Source organism: Grus americana, chromosome 16 (assembly GCF_028858705.1).
Source record: "Grus americana isolate bGruAme1 chromosome 16, bGruAme1.mat, whole genome shotgun sequence".
Classification (NCBI taxonomy): Eukaryota; Metazoa; Chordata; class Aves; order Gruiformes; family Gruidae; genus Grus; species Grus americana.
In genome coordinates, this window is record NC_072867.1 from 6693249 (window position 1) to 6705245 (window position 11997).

At 46.6% G+C, this 11997-nt stretch overlaps 1 protein-coding gene across 7 annotated transcripts in view; it reads left to right on the plus strand.

Annotated features, from left to right (window-relative positions):
- The window catches only part of GGT1 (gamma-glutamyltransferase 1), a 43214-nt gene extending 33878 nt beyond the window's left edge, over positions 1-9336 (plus strand). For 5 of the 7 annotated variants that reach the window (XM_054844688.1, XM_054844686.1, XM_054844687.1 and 2 more), the window contains exons 5-13: positions 11-203; positions 1372-1529; positions 2485-2634; positions 3142-3278; positions 4148-4335; positions 5155-5282; positions 6150-6262; positions 7321-7434; positions 8504-9336. In XM_054844688.1, the coding sequence (XP_054700663.1) occupies positions 11-203; positions 1372-1529; positions 2485-2634; positions 3142-3278; positions 4148-4335; positions 5155-5282; positions 6150-6262; positions 7321-7434; positions 8504-8647 (1325 nt within the window). In that variant the 3' untranslated portion in view covers positions 8648-9336. The remainder of the gene's footprint in view (positions 1-10; positions 204-1371; positions 1530-2484; positions 2635-3141; positions 3279-4147; positions 4336-5154; positions 5283-6149; positions 6263-7320; positions 7435-8503) is intronic. The other 2 variants (XM_054844690.1, XM_054844691.1) reach the window with 2 other exon arrangements.
- Positions 9337-11997: the final 2661 nt, after the last annotated feature.

An 11997-nucleotide genomic window follows, 5' to 3' on the forward strand; every position in this document is an offset into this window, starting at 1 on the left:
TCTGCTCCAGGAGGACTGTCCATTGCTGTTCCAGGAGAAATTCGTGGGTATGAACTGGCTCACAAACGTCATGGCAAACTGGCATGGAAAGACCTGTTTCTGCCCAGCATCAAGTTGGCAAGAGAAGGATTCCCTATTGGGAAAGGCCTTGCAGCAGCCATCAAATCCAGAGAGCAGTCAATTGAAAGCAATCCTTCCCTGTGGTAGGTAGAGCAGTTGCTGTTCTGTGCAGAGAAATTTGGGGTAACTGCATCCTAGCTGAAAAGTCTCTGTGTTTGTGTAATGTAGTGTCTGTGAGGAGTGTGCCTCCCCTCCAGTGACTGTACTCATTGTACCTGCTGATGTTATTCCAGCTACCTGAAGGTGCTAAATCATGTGGCCAGTTTTAGGAATGTCCTGACCTTTACAGGGAGATTAATTCTGCTCTTAAAGTCCATTTGTTTGAGCAAAGGTGGAATTAGGGTACATGCTGGGATAAATCTGTCAGATGGCAATGTATTTTCTGAATCCCTAGCTTTTCCTCATGCTGTAAGTGCACTAAGTTAATCTTATCTGCATTTGGGACAATTGCAGAGTCTCCTTGAACATCTCATCTGCTGTCAGGCAGTGGGAATTTGGGTCATCTCTTACTCTGCAGTCAGCGTTCCTTGAGCAATACCGTTGACCATCCACTTCTGGCAATGACTATGAACATAAAGGGTTTTAAATGCTTCACCACTTCCTCTTACAGTCAAACCCTTGGTGTCTATGTCCAGCCCTACTAGAGATCATGCTTAATAATTTCTTTTCCTTAAAATCTCTGTCAGCTGCAAATTGGTTTCCAGTCCAATTGGGATGTACAGTCTGGGCCTATCTCCTGTACTTCTATCTGGCAGGTCCACAGTAGCACATTCATGATCCATGATGAGGGAGCTAGAGAGGAAACTGTCTACCTCAAAGTGCTCTGACAAACAGGGATCAAAACACATTCTCCTGGACTGACTGGAAGCTTTGAGCATCATAGCTTCATAGTCTGTGCTCTGAACCGAACTGCTTGAGTTCAAGGACTGTGGCCCCTCCTGGGCATCTTGAGGCAGTTGTTGGCCCCTTGGGCAGGTAGGGAGGGTGGCCTGCCTTGGTGAAAACGATTGACACTCCCTCCTGCAGGCTTCACTGAGCAGATTCTGAGCAATGTGGAATCCCATGTCAGAAACCACTGTTCACTTTTATGTCCCAGCACAAGGTATCGGGACCCCTGGGGCATGGCTCAGGCAGTTTCTCTTCTCTCCGAGCCTCTAGCATGAACACTCAAATACTGTGTCAGCTGGTACAGGTACGCGTAGTTTTTGAACTTGTCTCTCAGATCTGATCTCAGTCTTCTTTCTCTGTTAGCGAAGTGTTCTGCAGAGGAGGGAAAATTCTGCGTGAGGGCGATATCATCAAGATGCCTAAACTAGCCAACACATACGAGACTATAGCCAGTGAAGGAGCAGATGCCTTTTACACAGGAAGCCTGGCAAAACAGATCATCGATGACATCCACAGCGTAGGTGAGAAACAGGACATCTGTCCAAAACAGCACGAGTGACCTGACTGCTGCAGCTCAGCATCCAGGGAGGAGCCAGTGACCTGCAGAAGCCTTAGAAGCGGGTCAAGCTTGCTGCCTGAAATGGCGCCTCTGAGATCTGTGGCAACGGGACACCCAAGAGAAGCCATTAGCGCTTTAATGGATGCATTTGAAACTCAGCATAGTATATACTGTGCATTTCCGTACCATATAGTCTAGCAAGGCTATGCGTTTCTGGATATAGCTTAGTAGATACATGCTGTTCACAGAGCCTGAATCCAACAAGTTTCTACCTAAAACATTACATACATGCTCCTGCAAAATCTGAGCTTGTTTAATCTCTCGATGCCACTAGATGGTGGTAGCAACCTATCTTTACTAGCTAGCATTGGCTGGCTTCAGTCAACCTTCTATGACTAGGTCATTTACTGGCTTTATTTGTGGCAGTTAATTACAGTCTTCCTTCTGGTAAGAAAGGCAACGGAACATACAAATTATTCTGCTTGCAGGGTAGCACAAAGCATCTGCACCCAAAAGCTGCATCCTGTTCCTGTAATCAGGACTCTTAAGGACGTTTTGTTACCTGACGTTGCTGGTGTCCTTTGTAAAAAAAAAAAAAAAAAAAAAAAACCAAAACAAAACAAACCACAAAACAAAACCAAAACCCCAACAACAAAAAACCCCACACAACAAACCACCAAATTTTTGGCTGCTGTAAATCAGCCCAACTTCAAGCTGAGGCTATGTGAGCCTCAGCTGGATCTACCAAGGAATAAATTTCTCTCCTGTGCACCCATCTTTGCTCTCTTTACCTTGCAACTTTTTGGATTTGTCTGTTTCCTCCTGTCCTTGCTGTTATGCATGTTGATGGAGTATTACCTCCTCTTTGCACCAGAGATCACATAAACCCACATCTATAATTTCCTTCTCTTTTCCAGGGGGCATTGTCACATTGGATGATCTGCAGGACTACAATGCAACAGTGATCGAAGACCCCATACAGATCACACTTGGGGAGTATACCCTCTACACACCTAGTGCCCCCCTAAGCGGCCCAGTGCTAGCCCTCATTTTCAACATACTGAAAGGTGAGGGTGACACTGAGCAGTGCCTCACAGGCAGCAGGAGCTGGGAGAGCTCCAAAGACAAAATCTTGTCTGTTTTGGGAGCTGGGCCTCCCTTGATAGCCCTCCAGCAGGTGAGAAGTCTGAGACCCCAGGAGGGATCAGAGAGGCAGGAACATTCCTTTTCTGCTGTAAACTCAGGGATGTCACCTTCCTATTTGGAATACAGGTGCAAGAGGAAAAACACGTTCCTGTTGGGGCACTTTCCTGGTACCCGCATGGGTGGAAACTAACTTGTACTTGAGGCTTCTTTGGAAAACATCTCTGCAAGTACAAATCCTGCTGGTGACTCCCACAATGCTCAAAACTACCAGATCTCCTGTGCTCTCCATGCAGAGATTAGGATAGTCCAGTGACTGCATCTCTGTAGAGACAGGGCTTCCAGATTATACTATTTGACACAGGTTTATTAGCAGTCCATTGACTGTGTATTTTCCTTTGTGTTCACAATCATTTGTCTTCTGTTGCCAGGATATAATTTCTCTGCTGACAGCATCAAAACCATGGAGGAGAAAGGTCTGACTTACCACCGCATTGTGGAGGCTTTTCGCTTTGCCTACGCCAAGAGGACTTTACTGGGAGATCCAAAATTTGTCAACATTACTGAGGTACCTGGCAAAAGGCTTTTCTTTCTGCAACACCAAGGTTGACTGGAACATGGCTTAAAGTTTTTGGGTGACTAAACTTTGTCAGGGATGCTCTGTGCCACCTGCTATTGACAGGCACTGAAATATCTGTGAATCAATATGTGAAGTCCTATGTGACTCATGGCTGAGCTGTGAGGGATACAAATGGAGGAAACCTTCCTGCTGTAAGGAAAAGCAAAATCCTCATTTCACCTGGAGCATTTGAGTATATTTAGGGCTAACCCTCCTTGTTTTCATAGTGTTTGAAGCCTTATTCAATAGATGACGTTCCCAGCATCCTTGTGGCTCCCTAACCACCTGCCTATAGTAAATGGACCAACAGATGGGAAGGGGTGAGGCAAGAACCCTGCTTTTCCCAATGTCACGCTTTGTGCATTCACTTCTGTGACTGCAAAAGCAGCAGGATCTGAGCCCAGCCCAGCTTGATGGACACAAATTTGCAACTTACAGAGCAATGATCAGAGCTTGCCTTGGTCTAGTCCTCTCAACCCGATCCCTTTCCTCTCATCTCTGAAGCAAGTGTAACACTGCTTGCCTTACACCACCTTACAGCAGTGTTGAGGACAGTTTTCCATAGATCTACAATAATGGATGCCGATTAACTTCCTACACAGAGGGGTGCGTTATAACAGCTGCTTCTGTGACTGCTTAGAATGTCCTTTGGTACAATGTCCATCTTTCAAGGAGGAGGAAAGCCCCTGTTGCAAAACTGTAGTCTCGCTGCTGGGATTTGCCACTCTTCTGTGGTCTGAAGTATTGGATATCAGCATCATAACTACATGTCTCTTAAACTTAATCTGCTGAGTAACTGCATTGGATTTCTCTGACAGGCGATCAGAAACATGACGTCCGAGTTCTTTGCGGATAGTCTCCGGAGGAAAATCACAGACAACACCTCCCATCCAGTTGACTACTATGAGCCAGTATATTACACTGGAGATAATGCCGGTACATCCCACCTCTCCGTTGTGGCTGATGATGGCAGTGCTGTGTCCGCCACCAGCACCATCAACCAATAGTATGAGCTCAGACATTACTTCATGTAGGCCTTTGCCATCTTCCTAGTGGTCGTTCTGTGGTTGGTATAAAACATCACTGAACTGTCATCTCTCTAGCGGGGTAGTGATGGGTAGCACTGTTGATGTGCACTTCTCCTGCTGAGCTTGCAGGTCAGTTCTTAACACTGAGGCCTGTGTGGTTGGGTCAGAGGACAAGATGTGTCCTCTCCCATGTTGGGTTCACCCACCAAGAAAATATTCACTGCATCTGGATCTTCTCATAAGCAGTGGTATCGCTGCTGCCTCTTGATTTCCCAGGCATCTGGAAGGAATTTGCGCTAATACAGCTGGCCTGGAAGTGCAGTGTTTGGCTTTGAGTGCTGTCAGGAAGAGCCGTGTACTGCACTTATGGCCTGAAGCTGGGGGGTGAAGGTTCTTTTTGTCCATAGAAAATGTCTCCAGCTTGACACATCTCAGCAAAACCCCAGTCATTCCCAAACGTGCCAGCCTTTGAGCCATGCTGCCTCTGAATGGAGTGCAGTACTGTCCACTTGGGAGGGAAATGAGTTGTATTTAGCTGCCGCGCTGTTTTTCACCTTGGGGTCCTTGCAGAGGAGCTATACAGCAGGCCTCTGGGCTGCCTTTCCTCTTTCTGTAGCTGTGTACTCATGGTATAAACTGCTTCCTTCCCCCAAGGGGTGACAGAATGTGCTTTACAACAGGAGGGAGTGGAGACTTACTCCAATCAAATCCTAGGTTTCACACTGCAGTAATTCACGTGAAGCTCTTCCTGGATTTGCTCTGGTTTTGACATGTCTGCGCCAACTTGTTTTGTCTAGCTTTGGCTCTGATGTACGATCCAACGTGAGCGGAATCATATTTAATGATGAGATGGATGACTTCAGCTCACCTTACATCATCAATGGATTTGGGATCCCTCCTTCTCCAGCAAATTTCATAGCACCAGGTAGCTGTAAACTACCTTCCTGGCTCAGTCTTTTGGCTGTATTTTGCATACCAGCGCTGTGCTATCTGTAAGGTACGCTGCAGCATGTCTGTGATCAGGCACAGGTCTGGGGCTGTCTGCAGAGGACAGGGATGAAAGTGAGTCACCTGGCATCCCTGTCAAAAACACACAACCAGCTGCCCCTGGTCCTGAAGGAGGAGAGGCTGTCTGAAGAAAAACTCTGTGTATGCCTCCTTCCAACAACCAGAAATCCTTTCCCAGGGAGTTCAGTATATGTCAAATGAAATGACTTGGGGTTGCAAAAGATTTCTTTGAACTGATTTAAGAGGGAGGCAGCAGCAGGAGCTGACTGCAGTGTTAGATGGCACTTGTCCAGCTTTGTCCCTGTGCTGCCTTGGGAGCTGTAGGGCAGCTTTGGATAGATCCAGTTCCCGTACCTAATCCAAGCACCCTGCCTGGTCCACCACTGCTTCCTGCAGATCCAGCTCATTGCTGCTAAATCAGGCTGGGATTCTGCAACCCACCTGTACCCCATGCTTTGGAGAGGGACAGGAAAGAGAAAGGGCAGGAAGGGAAGTCCCCCAGTGTACAGGAGGCATCTGCATCACAGGCAGCCCCATCTGGGACAGGACCATGGAGGAAGGCACCTTCAGCCTCTACGTGAAAGACCAGGGTTAAGCTTTGCATTGCAGGAACAAGAAGGAGATGGGTACAGGGGATAGTGGGATCCCCAGGGGCTGAACAAGACTTGTGAGCTGAGTCAGGAAGGTGGATACTGGGGCTCTGGGTTTAGACATGGTGCAGGAGCTGGCAGTTTCTAAGCTGCAGGTGGAAACTGAGCCTCTGTTGCACCTGTGTCCCCAACAGGTAAACAGCCGATGTCCTCTATGTGCCCCTCCATCTTGGTGGATAAAACGAAAAAGGTCAAGATGGTGGTTGGTGCTTCTGGAGGAACAAAAATAACCACAGCAACAGCACTGGTATGTGATGATATGGGCAAATGGGGGACAAGGCTGAGGCAAACGGTGGGGCAGAGGCAGTGTTTGGCATAAGGGGCTCAAGTCTCCACCTGTGAGGTGACCATGGCTGTGGGTCCCTGCTGTGGGCCAGGGGCCTGAATGGGCAGTTGCTGCCTTGCCTTCTGAGGGCCAGACCTCCAATGGCAATGCCTGCTAGAGCCACAAAGGGTCTCTTAAATTACTTCCTTCGGTGACTCCAGGTCTTTTCCTTTGGCAATTTGATCCTACCACTTGCAGAGGATTTATGACTTCACTTTAGCTTTGACTTCTGTTCTCTGGATCTCTGTGAACTAGTCTCTTTAGTTTAGAGGCATCCTCATGCAACATCCTAAACTTTGGATGAAAGTCACACAGAGAAGCTAAATAAGAACTCAGGCCATCTGACAGGCAGGCTCTTTGAGCTGCTGTGGCAGCCACTCAAAGGCCCAGCTAGACCAAAAGTGATTGCAGGAGAAAGCAGTCTCCTGTGCCAGCACACACAGCAGTTCAGAGCACCAGGCTGGATTTTGCTTTCTGGCTGTGGTAGAGGAGAAGTCTCCGTAAAAAACAGCTGCAAACAGCTTTCTAAGCCCTTGAGCCTGAGGTTATTTTCACTCGCCAGTGGCTCCAACCTGCAATTTAAGTATGTAGAGACGAGCCAGGTTTAAGGAAACTGGTCGCACAGTAGCGGGAAGCCGTAGCTGTAAGTTTGCTCAGGTGACTGCTGTGTCTAAGGAGCACTAGCTTAATCACAGCAGCATAAACCCAACTACAGTAGCCTGAGGATCTGATCCTTTTACTGTGTTAATTTTAGTAAGTCATGGTCTCTCTGTGTGGGAATCCTCCTGAGCATGTACAAGCTGACTTTCTGCAATGTACCTGTGTTTTGCTTAGCCAAGAGAGGGACTGCTGAAAGCAGCAGGAACCAGAAATTATGTTTTTTATGTGCTCTGGTGAACACTCATTCGGACATCTCTGCTACAAGGGTCAGGCCTCTTTGAAGACAAGTAACTAACATTAAGCCTTTTTGCTTCTCACAGACAATCATCAATTCCATCTGGTTTGGTTATGATGTGAAGAAAGCAGTGGAAGAGCCCAGAATTCATGATCAGCTGTTTCCCAATATCACGGAGCTTGAGCAGCAAATAGAGGAGGTTTGTCTAGCTAGAGTCTGGGGTGTGCATGAACTTCTTGTATGGTGCTGGGTTCCTAGTGTCAGGAAGGCACGCACTTGTGGAAAATCACAAAGCTTTGCCAAATGTTCCTAGGTGAGCAGTATTAAAGCTGGCACGGGTCAAATACTGGGCACAATAAGCTGTTCAAAGTGTACCTTTAGTCTCAGTCACATGGGTTAGTAGCCTAATGCATTCAAGTCTGACCTACGTCTGAAATGGAGGGTTTGTATCTTCCAGCAATGTCGTTTGGTTCAAAGGACTTGCAAAATAGCAAACCGGATCAGGGCCTGAACCATCCAACAGTCTAAATCCAGCGACTCTCGGGAATCTTGTCCTATTGTGCAACCTCCTGATGAGTCCTGAAGCACTAGCACAGAGCAAGCAAGAGAGGATGCACAGAGGGACCTGAGAACAAACTTGAAATATTTTCATACTAAAGGTGTCTGTGCAGCACAGTCAGTCTGAGAGCTGATGGCAGGATCTGCCTCGCTCTGCATGCCACTCACCTGAGCTGGCAGCTTCCTTCACCCCGAATTACACATCCCAGAGGACTGAGACAGATGCAGTCATTGTACATATCTCATCTCATGTCTCTATATTAGGGAAAACGGAACTACATGCGGCAGTTTTCTTCATCAAACTATACAGAAGATCCTCCTTTGATAAGCTTTTTATTAAGGTAACCGCTGAGATATCTGCCGGCACCAGGGAGAATGCCCTGCTCTCTACAAGTCCTGTGTTTTCCCCCGTTCCCACACAGGATCCATCAGTTCTGGCTGTTGGTATATGAATATCTGAGGCGGAACACTCTGTGACCAGGAATAGTATTGGTAGCCCACACCGAGCACCACAAATGCCACATCTTCTCAATTTCACCTCTTCAAAAGCAGGGCATCCCAGAAAGCAAAGGGAAGAGGAGGAACAGCACATAGTTTTAGACCTAACACAGGCACTGAACGCTTCAGTAGTCATGGAGGATGCAGGTCAAAGACTACAGCACATGTGCACTTTCTCTCTCCTGTTGTCCTCATTCACTTCTGCATTCCAGGGTATAGAAGAACAACTAAAGAAGAGAAAACACGATACCACGCGGACGAGCGGCGGTGCGGTTGTGCAGGCCATTCTCAGAACAGGTGAAGGATGGGCTGCAGCCTCTGATTCCCGTAAAGGTGGCTTCCCAGCAGGCTACTGACGTGGCTCAGCAACTTTATTCAGTGGTCTGGTGACACTGAGGTGTGTTTGGGGGAAGATCCTTTAGGTCTGCAACTCAGGGACTTCTCACAGGAAAGAGAACAAATTTACCTGTGGTTCTATTGACAGAGCTGGGACAGTTCTCTACAGCCATGACCGCAGTGCCTCATGCCACAGCAGTCTGTTAAGACAGGCACGTCTGCCAGGACGTGCAGTACTTACTTGAAGAGTCTGTTCTGCCTTGAAGAGTTTGTTCCCTGTCTCCTCTCCATCCCATGAAGACAGATTGGGTACTCAGAGTTTCTGAAGAAGGTCCAGCTCACTCAAGCTGCAGGAAGTGTTTCCCTTGCACAGCATCAGCTACCAGGAATGTCACTGCTAGAGAAGAGATTGTTTCCTGTTGAGTAGTCCTGTTACGGGACTCTGGGGACTGGGGTTTTCTAAGTTACAAACTAATAGATCTGTGCCATAGCAGGAAGCCCAGCTCCAGACTGGGATAAACCTTCACAAACTCACCACTCTTTAACAAAAGGTGTTTCTGCTTTTCACTTCCGTTGATTATTGGAGATGAGTAGGTAAATGGGGAAGTGGATTCAAACTTTTTAATATTTCTGTTGAGAAGGTCTAAAGGGAAGATGCTACCTGTAAAACTCTGAGCACAACTAAAATAAATAAATATGGAGTCACATATTTTTCTTGCCTGCACATTTGCTACTGCCAAAAGGGATGGTGAGAGTCTGTATGAAAGAAGCTCTCCAGAGAGTTTTCTCTTTTGTTCACTCCTTTGATGAAGTTATGAGTAAAAAAAAAATACTTAAATATCCAAAATAAGCTTGGTTTTTTCCAGTTTGCTTTTTACCACATCATACTCCAGGCCTGAAACAACAGAGCCTGAGGAAATGAAACCTCTAAAGGGCACGCTGCAGCTACTCTTGTTTGAAGGTAAGTTGCCATTGAGAGGTCATTAATTGTCTGATTAGAAATCCCTCTCTGATATGGAACAGCTGTGTGTCTGTTATGCATGAGGAGGTGTTGGTGTTCACCTACCAGCACAGACTAATACATCATATCAGATAAACTCAGACTAAGATCAAAACTGAACGTTCCAGGATGTTGTCAAGCTCTAGGGATGTTTATGAAATCCTTGACACACAACTAACAGTAACTGAACTCATCTATTTGGCTTGTTGAAACTTCCTGTCAGTGTGTAAGAACCTTAAAATACAGAATGCATTGAAAAAGAAAATAAAAGGCTGAAATTTTAGGCATCGGGCACCCTCTTTACTAGTAGTTTCCAGAATTGAGGAGACTCATGACTTTGACATATATAATTGCTTATATCGCTCCCACTAAATGAGTGGCTTTTACCAAAAGTTGCCTGGGATGTGCTCTGTGCTCCTTTTTCCTGAGCTGTTGCTGCTGCTGTGTTAGGTGCAGCTAAGGTGGTGATTGTAAATAAGCTAGAGTCGTCGTGTTCCTTTAAGAATAAGATTGGTTTGGGGCTAAACCTGTATCCTTTTATGGCTGAACTGAGACTTTGACTTTTCTACTTCTTGTAATTCCATGACAGATGCCACTCAGTGGCAGGCTGCTGTTTCAGTCCAGTTCACAGGGCATTTTAGGAAGCTTTGATACAAGTTTGTGTATGGAACAGCATCAGCTGCTATTTGTTGGAAATACCTGGCCCTTTGGACTTAGGACTAGCTGAGCTCTGCCTTGGCCAAGTGTGATCTGAGAAATAAACAAAACTATTGCACAGGAAAATAAGCTCATTGAAAGCTTACAGTCACTATAGTTAGTCTGAACTACAACAGAAAAAGCTTCTGCTCTGAAACTGGAGGGTAACTGTTTTCTGGGAAATGACAGTTGGACAAACATGCTTCTGAAACAAGTCTGAGTAATCGCTGCTGGGCTACTGGTACAGCAGTCTTACTTATGTTCCTGAATTTCTTATAGCTGGTCAGAAAACTCCCCTATTATTTACAACCTATGTTATAAAAATTCCCTTCTGGAAAGCTCAGATTTTGCCATGGCTGAAAACACTTCTGTTGAAAACTGTTCTTGTAAATGCATTTGAATTCTTGACTTTCTACAGAAATGGATTTGTTTGTTTGTTTTAGCAGTATCACCACAAAGGACCGATCTGTTAAAACTAAACGGAACTAAGGATTGTACTTACTTGCCTCATTTTTAAAAGAAAAAAACTTTGGATACTTCTGCATGCTGTAATATCTACATCTCATTTCGACATATCTGTACACAGAGCATGCACTTCTGCCACCTGCTGTGATACCGCATTCCTTGATACTCACGCTCCTTGAGGCTGTCTGCGTATCAACGTGCAAATGTCAGGCCACAGTTCATAGAATCATCACAGAATCCTAGAATGGTTTGAGCTGGAAGGGACCTTAAAGCCCATCTAGTTCCAACCCCCCTGTCATGGGCAGGGACACCCCCCCACTAGACCAGGTTGCCTAAAGCCCCATCCCACCTGGTCTTGAACACTTCCAGGGATGGGGCATCCACAGCTTCTCTGGGCAACCTGTTCCAGTGCATCACAGTAAAGAATTTCTTCCTAATATCTAATCTAAATCTCCCGTCCTCCAGCTTAAGGCTGTTACCCCTTGTCCTGTCACCACCTGCCCTTGTAAACAGTCACTCTCCAGCTTTCCTGTAGGCTCCTTTAGGTACTGGAAGGCTGCTCTAAGGTGTCCCCAGAGCCTTCTCTTCTCCAGGCTGAAAAACCTCAACTGTTTCAGCCTGTCTCCATAGCAGAGGTGCTCCAGCCCTCTGATCATCTTCGTGGCCTCCTCTAGACTTGCTCCAGCAGCTCCATGTCTGTCTTGTACTGGGGACCCCAGAGCTGGAGGCAGTATTGCAGGTGGGGTCTCACCAGAGCGAAGTAGAGGGGGAGAGAACTGTTCATACTGTAAAACCTCCTGATTGTACACTACAGGCCATTCAGATTGTCCGAATGTTTCAGCTAGAAGAAAAGACATCTTCCTGCTCGTGTCCCACCCTTTGAATGTCCCACCTCCCCCCCTCTGCTTCTGAGCAGAGACGTAATGTCTTAGTGTCAGCTGGCTGACACAGCGCAGGGTATGGAGAACAGGACATGTGGCTATGACCAATTCCAGCTGATTTAAAAGGGAGCTGTACTGTTAAAAGGCAATCCAGGTCATGAACTGGGGGGGTTCACCTCTTTCCCCTGTTCTTCAGTCTAACATTACCACAAATTTCTTTTGGCAACCGTCTAGCCTCTGGAAGGGCTACAGAGAAGTGCCAAAACCAAGCTGTGAGAGACAAGTGGCATATGCAGTCTGCTGCACAGTTCTTCAGTTTCTCCAGCAG